The following is a 17,589-nucleotide window of genomic DNA, read 5'->3' as shown; positions in this document are numbered from 1 at the left end:
GCATCCCCAGCGGCATTTGTCGCCTCCCTCTCCTTGGGTCCAAGCCTCTGACCTGACCCCAGGGCGCCCAGAGGCTGCCAAAGACCCCTGTGGGTGGGGAGTAGCCTGCAAACATGCACCCAGCCCAGCGGAGGGGGTCCTGGAAAAGGCGCTGGTGTGGAGGGCGGCCCCCCCACCCCGGCCCGCCAGAGACCTTGGGCAATTCATTCTGCCCCTCTGAGCTTCTGCTTTTCACAGGTACAGACTAGAGGTGGTATTTTTTTAGATGTTTGTGGACCAAACTCCACAATAAGAAATACATTTTTGTTTGTTAATTTTTATAGTGTTGGTTGGTTTCTGCCAAACAACAATACAAATCAGCTGCAATTATACATATATCCCCTCCCTCTTGAGTCTCCCTCCAATCCCATCCCTCTAGGTTATCAAGAATTACATTTTATCTTGTGACCTAGTCCACATATTGAAAAAGTTATCAATTGTTTTTAATACTGTTCATGACTCATGACATTAAGTTCATAACCTAGGAATGGCACAAGTCACAGCTTGGACAACACAGATCTGGGTATCCTCTGGGGTCCCTGAAGCTTGGTCTCTGCTTAATTGATGTCTCAGGTCCTGGGGCCTGACAGGAGTCCAGGGATCCGGGACTCATGGGATCCAGGGAGAGGTGTGGCTGTCCTCCCCCGCTTGGCCTTCACTGGGCACCGTCTGCGTTGCTGTGACCCTCCTCCCACCAGTGCTCCACCAGTTCTCCCACTCCTGCTCTCTCCTCATCACCCTTCTAGCATTTTCTTTCTAAAGCACAGCTCCAACTGCCTCACTTCCCTGGTGCCAAACTTCCGTGGAGCCCACACACCTTCTAGAATAAGTCCAAAGCCCTCAGCCTAGCCTTCCCTCCCATCTGACCTCCTGCACACCCCCACCCCCGCACCTCCCCTCTCAGAACCTCAGCTCTGCCAGCTGCATCTGCTGTCCCCCCAGCCAGGCCGAGCATCTTCTTGCCCACAGCTCTTCTCGCCATTTCTCCCTCATCCCTTGTTGCAGCCTGCTTTATTCTCTGAGCCTTGATAGGATCTTCCCTCTGACTTGAAGAAAAACACAAGTGGAAATGCCTTTCCCCAGTGTGGACCGTCAGCTCCACTCCCTGGGCAACTGACTCTCTTTAGGGGCTCAGTGAAGGCAGGGCTTCTGTTTCTGGTCCCAGGACCAGAGGCATGTTCCAGGGCAGCAGGGCAGGGGTGGGAGTCCCTCTGCCCTCCTCCTGCATCTTCCTCACCCAGCCCTACTGCCGTTCTGCCCCAGAAAACCAGCAGTATTTTGAGAAACACCGGTGGCCACCCGTCTGGTACCTGAAGGAGGAAGACCACTACCAGCGGGCCCGGAAGGAGCGCGAGAAGGAGGACTATCTGCACCTGAAGCGGCAGCCCAAGCGGCGCTGGCTGTTCTGGAATAGTCCGTCCTCGGCGTCCTCTTCGGCCGCCTCCTCGGCATCCCCATCCTCCTCCTCGGCTGTGGTCTGAGATGCTGCCACCCTCTTCTGACCCTGCTGCTGTTGTCCCCACTTGTCTTTGCCCCTCTGCTCCTCCGCATCGCCCCCTCCACCTCCCAGGGACAGAGGACTCGCATAACCAAGACTCTTTGGGTGGAGCTGCTCTCACCAGCCAACATAGCTCGGCACAGAGAGGAGGGAGCCTGGCCTCGTGGACCAGAGCAGTGGCCCTGTGCAGAGGTCCTGATTCCCTGGCCGGCCGGGAGACAACTCCTGGGAGGCGGGCATTGGGGAGAGAGCTGAGGACCGTGACATCTTGTCTGTGGGTCGGAGAACCCTAACATCAAAGGGGAAACTCTCCTGCTGGGAAGCTGTGTGTCCTGGTCTGCGCAAGCAGCCCCCTCCCAGGGAGCAGCAGTGGGCAGGCAGGGTCCTACCTCTGTTGGCCCCATGTCTCCATCTATGGACTTGAAGGGTTACAGAGGCTTTGTGGGCCTTTCCACGTGGAGCCTACTCAAATCCTCAGTGGAAAAGTCAGGGTAGAAATTAAGCCTTCAGAGCCCAACTCCAGGCTTCCACTCCTGTGGTGCAGTTGCCAGAAGCCGCCTCTGCCGGCATTGCTTCCGGGGCTGTGGGCAACCAGGCCTGAGAAGGTGGCAGAGGTTTTTCAGAGCTGCAGCCCTGGAAGCAGTGCTTCTTGGTGCAATGAGAAACTCCTCTTTCCCCCCATCCTTTACCGCTCAGGTTTGAAGATGGAAACCCAAGGAAACACTGGAACAGGGGGAGAGAGAGTAGAGGGTGATGGGACCAGAGTACAGCAATCCCATGCTCCTTTGGGCTCCTCCCCCCGCTGCTGGCAGCACAGCTTCTTATGGGAAGAGGGTAAATTTTGCAAAAAAATGCAGACAATAATGAACAAAATCACCACTGACAAAAACATTGTGGCCTCTATCCCCTCAAAGGAAGAAAAGCAGAAAAAGACCCTGGATGGCTCTCATTTTTATAAAGCCAAGCAGGGGTCCCATGTGGATGAGGAAACGGTCGAGGTGGTAGAATTGACTCCGATGCTTTTCAGGAAAGCAGTGTCACAGGCTGTGACCGAGGACGTCCTGGCCCCACTGACTGACTCTGGAGGGCACAGTGCGTGCCTTCAGCATGCTGGGGATGAGGTTGCAGGGGTGGGGAGGGTGGGCTCGGGAATCATCATGGTGTTGGACCCGTCATGAGAATCAGACTGTTCTCACCTTCAGCAGGTAACTCCATAGGATATGACCGTGTTGAAGGGGTGGGATGTGGTAGGGGTCAAAGGTCAGGGAAAAGGGCCCTGACATGGAGAATAGGAGTCCTTGTCAAGAAGGATCGTAATGAAGCACGTGACCTTACTGAGTGCTGGTTGGTGATAACAGGGAAGAATGGGGGAATTGAACAGGAGCAGAACCAAGGTCAGTCCAGAGAAGAGGAGGGAGGAGCCTGGAGGATGGTGGCGGATTAAGACAGCATCTGGCAGCCCCATGGGGGAAAGCTGGGCCACAGCTGACCCTCTCCCCCTTTCTAATTCTGATTTGTATCTCACTCCACACACCCTTCTTAGATTCAGAACACAGGGTCCCTCTGAAGAAGCTGGAGCCAGAGAGACTGAGCTCCTGTCCTCAGCACTCAGGACTCATCTCATCTAAGAAAGATGCTTTAGGGAGAGGGACTGGGTTTTGGTCCCAGGGCCCGGTGCGGGGGGCTCCACCCCCAATAATCTGGCATAGAGCAAACCCCGCACAAATGGAACCTCTGCATCCATTATGTGGTGCCAAGACCTAGAGATTTGAGGTCAAGGCCTTGTCAAGAGAAGGAGCAGGAGGTGGCAGGTCAAGTGCATCTTGAGTGGCTGTGAGCCATGGTGTCCGAGCCCTAGACTTCAAGGCCATGGCTGCCTCCCCTCCAAGTCCTCCAGATGGCAGCCTTGGAAACCGGACATGTGCTGCCCTCTCCTGGCTGGTCAGCTCACTTCTGCTGAGCTCAGGGTGAGGGTGAGGTGAAGGGGAGCCTCCGAGGTAGGGTGTGCTGCTCTGCACCAGCACCTTCACTCTGGGAAGGGTGTAGGAGGGGCCATGGGGGCCTCCCAAGAATTCTAGGGGGATGGGAGAGCCAGGACCTGAAATCCAAAGGCAGGGGAATTAGGTCTCCATGAGGTTGCAGGCCTGAGTCATCTGGCCCACTGATGAGGATGCAGAAAGGCCAGCAGGGACAGAAAAGGAGGGTGGCTCAGCAGTGGCAGGAGGCTCACATTTGAGAGACCACAGAAGGATCCCAGCAAGCAGGGTCTCACCACCCCTTCCCAATAGCTCTGTCAGAGCCAGTCCATACCTCCAGGGAGCCCAGCAAGCCCAGGTGGGACTTAGATATCACCTGGGGAGGCTATGGGGGACCTGGGCCATCCCAGTCAGGGAGGAGAGGGATGGAGGAGGGGCTGAATTCCAGTCCCCCAGGAACCTGGTGCCCAGAAATTGAGTCAGAGCAGGAGACACAGTCACGCAGGGCAAGCTTGAGCCTGAGGCATAAAAGCGAGAAGGAAGGAGTGGGTCACACAGCAAGAACACACTCCTGCACCCGTGTCACTCAGAAGTACTCTAGAGGAGAGTGGGAGGATGGGGGAGAAAAACACACACATGCCTCTCTTTATATAAAATTGCATATTTAATTTGGTCATGAATTCATAAACACATGAGTATTTTGTACCTAATGGCCTTTCTTGTACTGTTTGATGTTTCCAGCTGATGTTTCCAGCTCTTCTAAGGTGAGAACTTCCAATGGAGAGAAGAGTGAAAAGATAAGCAACCACTAGTGAAACACTTAATCAAGTGCCTATCGTGGGTCAGGTGCTCTTTGGATTGGACATAAAACAAGGCAACTTCATGCTCTCATCAAGCTTACCTTAAATAAACATGATGAACACTGACAAGGCTAATACTTTAGGTGGGCACTAAGGAAGTCCTCTGAGAAAGGGATAAGTGACCTGACACTTGACTGACAAGAATTCATTTCTATCTTCCTCTGAAGATGAAGGCAGACTGTCCTCCACAAAAGGAACAGCAAAAGCAAGAAACAGGTGACTTCCAGGGAACAGAGGGGCAGTAGGGCAGGACCTCTGAAAGGGAAGAGGAAAGGGCTATTGCACCAAGGCCACTGAGGTAGGACCCCTACCAAACTCCACTGGAGCACCATACCCTGAAGGTCCCTAAATACTCAGCCAATTCTAGTTTGGGTCCAGCCTTGGGCGCACAAAGTTTTGAGATGAAAAAGATAGACTGAGGAGTACTGCTTTCCTAACATCATCCTGCCACGACTGGAATACTGCAGAGGCAGGTGTGGTGGAAGGAGGGCTGAAGGGCCTACAAAGTATTTTTTAAAGTAAGAAGAAGTGATCTGCCCTCCCTGGACTGAGGGTGCTGGGGTGCATCTTCCACACTAAGAGTGGTCAAGCAAGGAAACCTCCCACTAAGAACTGGGAAGGGCAAATGGAGGAGGAGCCAGAGAAGGGGAGGAGACACCAGGAGAGGCCCCCTTGCATGTCGTTATTCTGAGAAGAAGATCACAATACAGACTGGGCAAGATGGCAGAGCAGAAAGACCCTGAGCTTGGGTCCTCTCACGGGCAGCCCAAATTACAACTATTTGCAGAACAAGCACTGATAAAAAAGACAGGACCCCAGCAGCATAGGTCTTCTACAACTACAGACAGAAAGCAGGAACCACACTGAGATGGCTGGAGCAGGCAGACTCACAGTCTCATCAAGCACCATACTCCTGGGTGAACCACCCACAAAGTAGAGGATTATATTGCAGGGCTTTTCCACAGGAGAGTTCTGACCCCCGAGTTGGGCCTTCCAGCCCAGGGATCCTGCATCAGCAAGATGAACCCCCAGAGCATTTGGCTTTTAAAGCAAGCAGGGTCCTAATTTTGCATGTCCCACAGAACTGGAGCAAACAGAGACTTCAGTCTTAAAGAGCACACACGTACACTGGGAGCTAGGGCAAAAGTGGTCACTTGATGGAAACCTGGGTTAGAGCTGCCTGCTGGTCTGAAAGAGTGTCTCAGAGAGGCAGTGGGTGGGTGCGGCTCAGGCTGTGGGTATAGACACTGGTAACAGCTATGCTTTTCACACTGTCCATGGGATTCTCATGGCAAGAATACTGGAGTGGGTTGCCATTTCCTTTTCCATGTTTTGTCAGAACTCTTCATCATGACTCATGTTTTGTCAGAACTCTTCATCATGACCCACCCATCTTGGGTGGCACTGCACAGCATAGCTCATAGCTTCACTGAATTATGCAAGCCCCTTTGCCACGACAAGACTGTGATCCATAATGGGGATTGACAGAGGGGCCTGGCAGGCTAGTCTATGGGGTCACAAAGAGTTGGACACAACTTGGCGACTGAACAGTAACAGCCATACTTGGAAGCTTCTACTGGTGGACACGGGCGCTGACAGGCACTACTGTGGGATCTGCCCTCTAGTTCATTAGCCCCAGGAGCTAATGAGTTGGGTGGGGGTCATCAGCCCCACCCAACAGCCTGTAGGCACCAGTGCTGGGATGGTGTTGTTATTGTTGTTCAGTCGCCAAGTCATGTCTGACGCTTGGCAGCATGCAAATGGACTGCAGCATGCCAGGCTTCCCTGTCCTTCACTATCTCCCAGAATTTGTTCAAACGCATGTCCATTGAGTCAGTGATGCCATCCAACCATTTCACTCTTTGTTGCCCCCTTCTCCTTCTGCACTCAATCTTTCCTAGCATCAGGGTCTTTTCCAATAAGTCAGCTCTTTGCATCAGGTGGCCAAAGTATTGGAGCTTCAGCTTCAGCTTCAGCATCAGTCCTTTCAATGAATGTTCAGGATTGATTTACTTTAGGATTGACTGGTTTGGTCTTCTTGCTGTCCAAGGGACTCTTAAGAGTCTTCTCCAGCACCACAGTTCAAAAGCATCAATTCTCAGCCTTTTTGGTTCAACTCTCACATCTGTTCATGACTACTGGAAAAATAGCTTTGATTATACAGACCTTTATCGGAAAGTAATGTCTCTGCTTTTTAACACACTGTCTAGGTTTGTCACAGCTTTTCTTCCAAAAAACAAGTGTCTTTTAATTTCATGATTGCAATCACTGTCCACAGTGCTGGGATGCTTCAGCCCAAACAACTAACAGCCCCACCCATCATCAGACAGCTGAGTAAAGACGTCCTGAGTCCACCGCCACCTCTAGGCATGCCTCTAGACATGGCACTGCCCACCAGTGGGCCAAGACCCAGCCTCCCCTGCCAGTGGGCAGGTAAGGGCTCTGCCCTCCAGGAAACCTTCGCTGGCCTCTGGACAGCCTCACCCACCAGGGGGCAGAATGCAAGAAAACCACAGTTCTGCAGACTGTGGACACAACCTGTATACAGCAGGTGACACCCTGTCCTAGGACCAACTGGGCCCCATCCCTGCCTATTAGCAGGCCAATACAAGCTTCAGGACATGCCAGATTCGATCCCCAACTGTGTCAGGAACTACCCCCCTACCCTCACCCTGCACCAGTGATCTGACACCAACTCGGGATACCTGGGCCCTGTGGCCAGACTCCAGGGCATGGCTCTGCCTGCCAGTCATCTGGCACTAAGCACAGGACCTGGCTTCACCCACCAGTGGGTGGGCAACAGCCCTGGAGTTTTCTGGACCCTGGCCATGCCCACCAGTGAGCCAGCACTAGCTCCAGGTCCCATGGGGGTCTGCAGCCAGCTTCCTTGTGACCAGGTACCACTAATGAACAGCTGGCAGCCTCCACACAAGGTAGGCCCTAGCAACCAGGCCTATGACACCGCCTACATAGTCCACCCGCAACAGTAAAGGGAACACCCCCTAGAGCAGGGGTCCCCAACCTCCAGCATCTAATGCCTGATGATCTGAGGTGGAGCTGATGTAATTATAGCCAAAATAAAGTGCATAGAATTGCCAATAAGATACTGAGTAGAAGTAGTAAACAAGGCATCCTGGTCTTATTCTTGATTTTACAGGAAAAGGTTTTTGTCTCACTACTGGATAAACTCTTTGAAAAGGCCCTTTGATTTGTGTGTGTGTGTGTGTGTGTGAGATGATTATGTTGTCCTTCTAAAACCCAGGAACAATATGAAGCAAAATGAAGAGGCTAAGACTCAGAGAAACGTGGCTCAGTATTTTAAGAAGTATGGAGATACATTTGGTCCCTCAGAGGATTTACAGAACAAAGAATTTGGACAACAGCTTAGTTTGCCACTTCAAGCAGAGCTGTATTGGAGAAGCCTAGAAGCTTTAAAAGCAGATAAGTTTTCTCGACTCTTGGACTATCTTGCCAAAACTTTGAGATCAGCTTCGAGAAGTCTTATAAGTAGGATGGCTTGTCAATATTACAAAACTTATTTCCTAGCTTCCCTTTTATTCTGGTGAGAAAACCAATAGCCAGGTCAAGAGTCTAAAGTAATGGAAAAGTATATTTAGTCACTGGAAACTTCTTTCAGGGGCAATATGAGCATATGTATCCTACAAAGCAACCAATTGTCTATTTCTTTCTTGGGAAAGGTAATAATATGAACAGACTTGTTCACAAAGGAAAAATTGATCAATGTTTTAAAAAGACAGCTGATATTAATTCCTTGGGGCAGAGTGGAGATGCACAGGAGGGAAAAGCCCAAGAACTTTTGCTTTGGTTAAAGAGACGAGTTGAAAATAATTATTTGTGCAAGGATATAGATCAGTGAAAAAAATTACAATACCCATCATACCTGCTTTTTTGGATCAACATAGAAGTGGTAGAAGCATAGAAAAAATAATCTTTTTATAATACCTGGGGTTTTCCATTGGAGACCCACAGGCTTTTGACAGGTTATGTGAAAGTCTAATCTTCTCCCTCCAGTTATGTGAACACAATAGCACTTAATGCTTTTTAGACCCAAGATCTAGACTTTTTTTTTTTAATTTTAAAATCTTTAATTCTTACATGCGTTCCCAAACATGAATCCCCCTCCCACCTCCCTCAAGATCTAGACTTTAATTGGACAGATTTATAGATACAGCCTCTGACTTTGGCCCTGTATGTGCAATATTTATATTTCTTCTCAAGCATGCTGTGAGTCCCATATGGACTGTGGTGAAAAAGGAAGGAATGAGAGATGTGGAAGGTATCAAATATCTTCCTTGGTTTGGACAACATCACTGAAGGCAAACTAAGGGGGAGTTATGGATGGAATTGAGCTTCCCAGGTGGCTCAGATGGTACAGAATTGGCCTGCAGGGCAGGGGACCTGGGTTTGATCCCTGGGTCAGGAAGATCCCCTGGAGGAGGAAATGGCAACCCATTCCAGTATTCATGACTGGGAAATTCCATGGACAGAGGAGCCTGGTGGGCTACAGTCCATGGGGTCACAAAGAGTTGGACATGAATTAGTGACTAAAACAAGCTCTTCATATCCAGACACCATGTCAAGCCCACATTGTACATGAAAAGGAAAGGCACAAGAACCTTTCCTGTGATGTGAATGGAAATTAAAACCACAATACTGTGGTGCCCCATTTTTACTTCTTAGACTAGCAAAGAATTTAAGTTCAATGTGGCGAGGGTTAGGAAAACAAGGAAACTTGTTTACTCTTCACTTCAGTTCACTTGCTCACTCGTGTCCAACTCTTTGCGACCCCATGAACTGCAGCACACCAGGCTTCTCTGTCCATCACCAACTCCCAGAGTTCACTCAGACTCATGTCCATTGAGTCAGTGATGCCATCCAACCATCTCATCCTCTGTCATCCCTTCTCCTCCTGCCCTCAATCTTTCCCAGCATCAGGGTCTTTTCAAATGAGTCAGCTCTTCGCATCAGGTGGCTGAAGTATTGGAGTTTCAGCTTCAGCATCAGTCCTTCCAATGAACACTCAGGACTGATCTCCTTTAGGATGGACTGGTTGGATCTCCTTGCAGTCCAAGGGACTCTTAAGAGTCTTCACCGAGAGCACAGTTTAAAAGCATCAATTCTTCAGTGCTCAGCTTTCTTTATAGTCCAACTCTCACATCCATACATGACTACTGGAAAAACCATAGCCTTAACTAGATAGACCTTTGTGGACAAAGTAATGTCTCTGCTTTTTAATATGCTGTCTAGTTTGGTCATAACTTTCCTTCCAAAGAGTAAGCATCTTTTAATTTTCATGGCTGCAGTTACCATCTGCACTGATTTTGGAGTCCAAAAAAATAAAATCTTTCACTGTTCCCCCATCTATTTGCCGTGAAGTGATGGGACCGGATGCCATGATATTAGTTTTCCGAATGTTTACTCTTAGCATGAGTTAAAATGGTCCAGCCTTTTTTTTGAGGGCTCTGTCAATATCTGAGCAAAAGTATAAAATTCTCTAACCCACTAACACAACAATTTCACTTCTAAGGATTTACCCAATAGACAATACACATACATGTATGACTCATACAAGTATGCTACCCACTCCAGTATTCTTGCCTAGGAAATCTCATGGGCAGAGGAGCTTGGTGGGCTACAGTCCATCGGGTCACAAAGAGTTCGACACGACTGAGCAACTAACACACACACATACGAACACACACAACATACACACACACAACCGCTATTCTCTCCCCTGCTCACTTGACAAAAGCATGTACTGTTGTTGCTGTTGTTCAGTTGCTCAGCTGTGGGCAACTCTGTGACCCCACGTCCTGCAGCACACCAGGCTTCTCTGTCCTTCACTATCTCCTGGAGTTTCCTAAGACTCACGCCCATTGGGTCAATGATGTCATCCAACCGTGCATTACCTTCTATTTTATTTTTGTTTTGTAGACTGCTTGTATTCTGACCAGACAATCCTGTTAATATAATAGCATTCTTATTCTCCCTTCCCATTTTTTACCTCAGAAGTCTTTTTCTTTTCCATACTGTGTCTTACATATGTTGTCTAACACAGAGTTTGTTCAGTGGTCATGGATCTTGATTTTATGGAGACATTTTTCATTTCCTGGGTCTATTTAAGCTTCCCATGTGGCTATTATTGGGCTTCCCGGGCTGAGGCAGCTGGGGGCTGTGTCTGCCCTGCAGAGAGGACAGTAAACCGGAGCAGGTGCGCTGCGTCTGCAGGGAAGCGGGTGCGCATTTCCCAGGCTGGGTAACTTGAGAGGTCTGCCTTTACTCTTTTGAGGTATCAGCTGGGGTCGGCTTCCTCTGTAATTCCGCCCCGTCCCCCTTGTGCCCAGATCGGCCTCAGCCCAGAATGACAGGGCTTGTCACACTCGTAGGCCAGCACCTGCTTGAGAGAGGGGCGCCCCCACGACCAGAGTGTCATCACTGCTTCCTGCAGTGCTCTGCCTGGTGCTGACTGTCTAATAACGAATAGAGTCTCGTCAGTGTAGGACCAAGGCCAGTCTAGGGGAGAAAGCTGCTTTGATCAGAAAGTTGGGAGAATCGCTAAGCTTTCACTCTGGCCATATTTTTGGAACAGTTCTCTCTGACTTAGTGGTGAAGAGTCACGCTGGGGGATCCTTTGGGCATGCTGCTGCCTCCGTGTTCCCTTGTTGATGTTTTCTGGGTGAGACCCCTGAATCTGCAGATGGGTGGTCTCTGCCTCAGGTTTTTGGAGGCCACGGTGCTCTGGATCAGCTGTTAGTTAACTGTGGACATCGGATCCAGCCTGGGAGGGAGAGAAAGGAACAGCTCCAGACTGGAAAGTAAAACCTGCTTTGCTCCCCGGCTGTGGAAGAACGCGCGCCCTGAGCTGCCTGCAGAGTTGTCAGAGGTGGTGGTGACCCGGTGGGGGTTGGACCCTAAGCTGCCCCTGAAGTTCCAGATAAATAAGTGGGAGAGGAGTTGGTAGTGCGCCGGCAGGCCCCTCACTTTATTGGAGGAGGGAGCCAAGGTGGGGGTGACTCCCTGAGTAGGAACTAGGCTTTGGACGAGCCGCCTCCTCACCCGGCATCGGGTCCTGTGTCAGTCATCTGTCCTGTGTCCTCAGTGTCCACAAAGAGGACCAGGACCACTCTCCATTCTGCCGAGGGAGCCTGGTGCCTTCCTCTAAGGGTCAGGCCTGGGCGACTAGAGCAGCACGGGGCCGCTCAGAATTCGGGGTGTAAATATTTTTAGCTCCCTGGCCACCACAGGGTCTCGAGCAGCTTCTGAACTAGCTGTATTGTGTTGACACAAAGTTAGGCATAGATTTTCTGTAAATGAACAGATGTTCTCAAACATCTGTATGTTCCAGAAAGCTTTATTTACAAAGAACCTCGGTACTGGATGTGGGCCTTGGGCCATGGCTTGCTGACCACACAGCGGAAAGCTCGGGGTGGACTGCTCGGATAGCGTGTGGCCTTGAGAGGTCACCAGACCCACTTCCCTGACTGGGGGGTGATGAGGCGGTGGCAGGCCCCACCGCACACCTGGGTGGGCTGGATGTGTGGCCAGTGTTGACACTGATGGTGCCGTGTGCCTCAAGCATGCCATCTGTGTTCCAGCGTGTGCCCTGATTCCTGGGTCGCGTGCTTTGACAGTGTCCCACCTGAAGAGGGTGATCACTGCCAGCAGTCTTCCTGGAAGTGGGCTTAGGAGTCGTTGGCAGGCTGCTGGCTCTGTGGTTCTGGTTGGGGGCTGGCCTCCTGTTTCTTCAAGCCCAGGCACCTCAGAAGGCCCCCTATGGCTGGGGTTCTTGAGAGACTTCCAGGGAGCCTGGTGTGGACAGGGTTCAGGAACACCCGACTTGGGGGGGCCTGGTGTTGTGATGCCCCCTGGAGTTACTTCCCTCTGGGCCGGCTTCCACATTGAGTGATCTTGTTTGCATCACCCACACTGAGCAGAAGTGCAGGCTGCCTCAGGGTCAGGGCGCAGGGTGGCGGGGCGTCCAGTGTGGCAGTGCTGGTGGGTGTCTGATGCTTCCCTTTTGCCCCTGTTCCATCAGCTGTCGGCCACGAGTATCAGTCAAAGCTCTCCAAGCACTGTTTGCTGGTTGACTCTGTCTGGGGGTTCGGAGGCAAGTTTGGTGTCCAGGGGACAGAGTGGTCCAGGGGAGTGAAGTGTTGTGAGCAGACAAGAATTGGGGTAGTGGTTTCCCCTTGGGGGTCAGGAAGGGGGCTCCTGGGTGCTGGCCACATGCAAGTGCTTCATTACCAAAAAGGTGTCATGCGTGCCTGTCTCTGGCATGTGTGTGAAGCTCCCACGAGATGGTTTTAAGACATCAGGAGAGGGCAGTGCTGGAACCCATCCCTGCTTCAAGCTACCTCAGCATTCTCGCCAACCACATAATCCCACCATGGAATTATCCATGACATGGCTTCTGTCTACATGGGGTATCCTGTGTTGAGCTTGCCACCAAACCCTATAGGATGGATGTCAGGCAGCTTCTGGGGTCTTCTCCGGCAGAGGTCCGTAGAAGAGCCTTGGTCAGAGACCTGCTTCTCAGGAACAACACCAGTCTCAGAAACCCAAACTCACTCTTTATCAAGCAAAGAGTTGGCATACATTTTAAGTAGGGTATCCAGTAAACTGAGAGGTCTATTCAGATGCTTATATCTTTCCTTTTCTCCTTTGCTTTTTGCTTCTCTTCTTTTCACAGCTATTTGTAAGGCCTCCCCAGACAGCCATTTTGCTTTTTTGCATTTTTTTTCCATGGCGATGGTCTTGATCCCTGTCTCCTATACAATGTCACGAACCCCATTCCATACTTCATCAGGCACTCTATCTATCAGATCTAGGCCCTTCAATCTATTTCTCACTTCCACTGTATCATCATAAGGGATTTGATTTAGGTCATACCTGAATGGTCTAGCGGTTTTCCCTACTTTCTTCCATTTAAGTCTGAATTTGGTAATAAGGAGCTCATGATCTGAGCCACAGTCAGCTCCAGGTCTTGTTTTTGTTGACTCTATAGAGCTTCTCCATCTTTGAATGCAAAGAATATAATCAATCTGATTCGGTGTTGACCATCTGGTGATGTCCATGCATAGAGTCTTCTCTTCTGTTGTTGGAAGAGGGTGTTTGCTATGACCAGTGCCTTTTCTTGGCAAAACTCTATTAGTCTTTGCCCTGCTTCATTCCACATTCCAAGGCCAAATTGGCCTGTTACTCCAGGTGTTTCTTGACTTCCTACTTTTGCATTCCAGTCCCCTATAATGAAAAGGACATCTTTTTTGGGTGTTAGTTCTAAAAGGTCTTGTAGGTCTTCGTAGAACCATTCAACTTCAGCTTCTTCAGCATTACTGGTTGGGGCATAGACTTGGATAACTGTGATATTGAATGGTTTGCCTTGGAGATGAACAGAGATCATTCTGTCGTTTTTGAGATTGCATCCAAGTACTGCATTTCGGACTCTTTTGTTGACCATGATGGCTACTCCATTTCTTCTGAGGGATTCCTGCCCGCAGTAGTAGATATAATGGTCATCTGAATTAAATTCACCCATTCCAGTCCATTTTAGTTCGCTGATTCCTAGAATGTCAACGTTCACCCTTGCCATCTCTTGTTTGACCACTTCCAATTTGCCTTGATTCATGGACCTGACATTCCAGGTTCCTATGCAATATTGCTCTTTACAGCATCGGATCTTGCTTCTATCACCAGTCACATCCGCAACTGGGTATTGTTTTTGCTTTCTTTCTGGAGTTATTTCTCCACTGATCTCCAGTAGCATATTGGGCACCTAATGACTTGGGGAGTTCCTCTTTTGGTATCCTATCAGTTTGCCTTTTCCTACTGTTCATGGGGTTCTCAAGGCAAGGATACTGAAGTGGCTTGCCATTCCCTTCTCCAGTGGACCACATTCTGTCAGGCCTCTCCACCATGACCCGCCCGTCTTGGGTTGCCCCGCAGGCATGGCGTGGTTTCATTGATACCAAGGGAACATTTCATGCAAAGATGGGCTTGATAAAGGACAGAAATGGTATGGACCTAACAGAAGCAGAAGATATTAAGAAGAAGTGGCACGAATACACAGAAGAACTGTAGAAAAAAAGATCTTCATGACCCAGATAATCATCATGATGTGATCACTAATCTAGAGCCAGACATCTTGGAATGTGAGGTCAAGTGGGCCTTAGAAAACATCACTATGAACAAAGCTAGTGGAGGTGATGGAATTCCAGTGGAGCTGTTTCAAATCCTGAAAGATGATGCTGTGAAAGTGCTGCACTCAATATGCCAGCAAATTTGGAAATCTCAGCAGTGGCCACAGGACTGGAAAAGGTCAGTTTTCATTCCAATTCCAAACAAAGGCAATGCCAAAGAATGCTCAAACTACCGCACAATTGCACTCATCTCACATGCTAGTAAAGTAATGCTCAAAATTCTCCAAGCCAGACTTCAGCAATACATGAACCGTGAACTCCCTGATGTTCAAGCTGGTTTTAGAAAAGGCAGAGGAACCAGAGATCAAATTGCCAACATCCGCTGGATCATGGGAAAAGGCAAGAGAGTTCCAGAAAAACATCTATTTCTGCTTTATTGACTATGCCAAAGCCTTTGACTGTGTGGATAACAATAAACTGGAAAATTCTGAAAGAGATGGGAATACCAGACCACCTAATCTGCCTCTTGAGAAATCTGTATGCAGGTCAGGAAGCAACAGTTAGAACTGGACATGGAAAAACAGACTGGTTCCAAATAGGAAAAGGAGTACATCAAGGCTGTGTATTGTCACCCTCCTTATTTAACTTCTATGCAGAGTACATCATGAGAAACGTTGGACTGGAAGAAACACAAGCTGGAATCAAGATTGCCGGGAGAAATATCAATCACCTCAGATATGCAGATGACACCACCCTTATGGCAGAAAGTGAAGAGGAGCTAAAAAGCCTCTTGATGAAAGTGAAAGAGGAGAGCGAAAAAGTTGGCTTAAAGCTCAACATTCAGAAAACAAAGATCATGGCATCCAGTCCCATCACTTCATGGGAAATAGAAGGGGAAACAGTAGAAACAGTGTCAGACTTTATTTTTTGGGCTCCAAAATCACTGCAGATGGTGACTGCAGCCATGAAATTAAAAGATGCTTACACCTTGGAAGAAAAGTTATGACCAACCTGGATAGTATATTCAAAAGCAGAGACCTTACTTTGCCGACTAAGGTCTGTCTAGTCAAGGCTATGGTTTTTCCAATGGTCATGTATGGATGTGAGAGTTGGACTTTGAATAAGGCTGAGCACTGAAGAATCGATGCTTTTGAACTGTGGTGTTGGAGAAGACTCTTGAGAGTCCCTTGGACTGCAAGGAGATCCAACCAGTCCATTCTGAAGGAGATCAGCCCTGGGATTTCTTTGGAAGGAATGATACTAAAGCTGAAGCTCCAGTACATTGGCCACCTCATGCCAAGAGTTGACTCATTGGAAAAGACTCTGATGCTGGGAGGAATTGGGGGCAGGAGGAGAAGGGGACGATGGAGGATGAGATGGCTGGATGGCATCACCGACTCGATGGCCGTGAGTCTGAGTGAACTCCGGGAGATGGTGATGGACAGGGAGGCCTGGAGTGCTGCGATTCATGGGGTCGCAAAGAGTCGGACATGACTGAGCGACTGAACTGAACCGATCTGATGAGGTCTATGCTAGAGTGTCTTAGAGTGGAGAAAACCGTGCCAGAACCTTGAGTCCATGAAAGAGAACAAGTTGACATGGATGAACTCACCACCCAGAGCCACCATAAGAAGTATATTAGTTAGCTTGTGCTGTGTAACAAACAACCTCAGAGCCTAGTGGCTTAAAATGATGTGTATTTATTATTCCAGGTTCTTTTGGTGGGGTCAGAAATTCAGAAATGGCTTAGCTGTGTGATTCTGGCTTGGGAGTCCGTCATGAGGTTATCGTCAAGATGTCATGTAGGGCTGCAGGGATCTGGAGGTTGTTCTGGGGCTGGAAGACCAGCCTGCCAGACGGCACACTCACAGGGCTGTTGGTGGAGCCTCAGCTCCTCACCACATGGACCTCTCCTCAGGCTGCCTGAGCGTCCTCACAACACGGCAGCTGGCTTCACCCAGGGCAGGAAGTCCAGGAGAGAGTGAGCAAGAGTCTGAAATGCCTCTGACGGCCCTCTTTTCAGTAGTTCCATGCTGTCATTTCTACCTATGCTATTCATTAGAAGCGAGTCACTAAGCTCGGTCCATACTTAAGGGGAGGCAGATTGGGTTCCCTTCTGAGCAGAGGAATACCCCCAAACTTGAGGACATAATTTAAAATCACCACAGCAAAACCCCAGGGACAGTAGTATTCTGGGAGCTTCTTTCAGCTTAGACTTTGTGACCAACTATGGGATGGTACCAACTGTCGCTAGCCCCCCCCTACCTCCCCAGTCAGAAAGTGGCCTCAGCTGGTTGTGTCTATGGGGCCTAAGACCTCTGGGTGTCGGCCACTGTGTCCTCACTCTGGAGATCACACTCATTCTTCTCTAAGCATCACACACCTGGAACCCAGCATCCTGGGCAACCCAGGGACCACACCCCATCCTCTCCCACAAGTTGACTCCAGCACCAGTTTTTAAATACTTATTTATTTGGCCATGCTGGGTCTGAGCTGCATTGTGCTGGATCTTCTAGTCACAGCACGTGGGATCTTTAGTTGTGGCACGTGGGATCTAATTCCCTGAGCAGGGGTCAAAGCCAGGCCCTCTGCATTGGGCGCATGGGGTCTTAGCCACTGGAGCATCAGGGAAATCCCAGTAGCAGCATTTTTTGAAGCAATAAGACAAAATGAGCCTTCGATTTTATAAAGTCTCAGCCAATTCTGATCAAGAGTGCCTGGTCACATTTGCTGAGTTTTTGGCAACTCGGCAGCATGTCCAAAAATTGGGCCCAATCACACATACAGGCTCATTGTATGTTTTCCAGGACACAACAGAAACATCAGTTCATGTTCAACAGGCCAAAAGAGAGCAGCCATTGTGTGATTATCTACTGTTGCACAGTGAACCACCCAGAACTTAGTGGCTGCAAACAGCCACCCATTATCTTTCATCAGGCTGTGGGTCGGGGAGCTGATTGGGGCCAGATGTGTGGCCGATCTCCAGTGGGGACACTCCTGCATGTACAGTCAGCTGGTGGGTCAGCTGAGCTTGGCTGCTCAAGGGTAGGCACGGTTCA

The 17,589-nt window shown here is 49.6% G+C and overlaps 1 protein-coding gene across 3 annotated transcripts in view; it reads left to right on the top strand.

Moving 5' to 3' along the window:
* Positions 1-4,442, top strand: part of RHOBTB2 (Rho related BTB domain containing 2) — a 32,015-nt gene extending 27,573 nt beyond the window's left edge. For 2 of the 3 annotated variants that reach the window (XM_027964327.3, XM_042242588.2), the window contains one exon: positions 1,303-4,442. In XM_027964327.3, the coding sequence (XP_027820128.2) occupies positions 1,303-1,520 (218 nt within the window). In that variant the 3' untranslated portion in view covers positions 1,521-4,442. 3 annotated transcript variants of the gene reach the window in all.
* Positions 4,443-17,589: the final 13,147 nt, after the last annotated feature.

The sequence above is a fragment of the Ovis aries genome, chromosome 2 (assembly GCF_016772045.2).
Source record: "Ovis aries strain OAR_USU_Benz2616 breed Rambouillet chromosome 2, ARS-UI_Ramb_v3.0, whole genome shotgun sequence".
Classification (NCBI taxonomy): Eukaryota; Metazoa; Chordata; class Mammalia; order Artiodactyla; family Bovidae; genus Ovis; species Ovis aries.
Note: the sequence above shows the minus strand (reverse complement) of the source record. Positions and strands in the feature narration are given on the sequence as shown.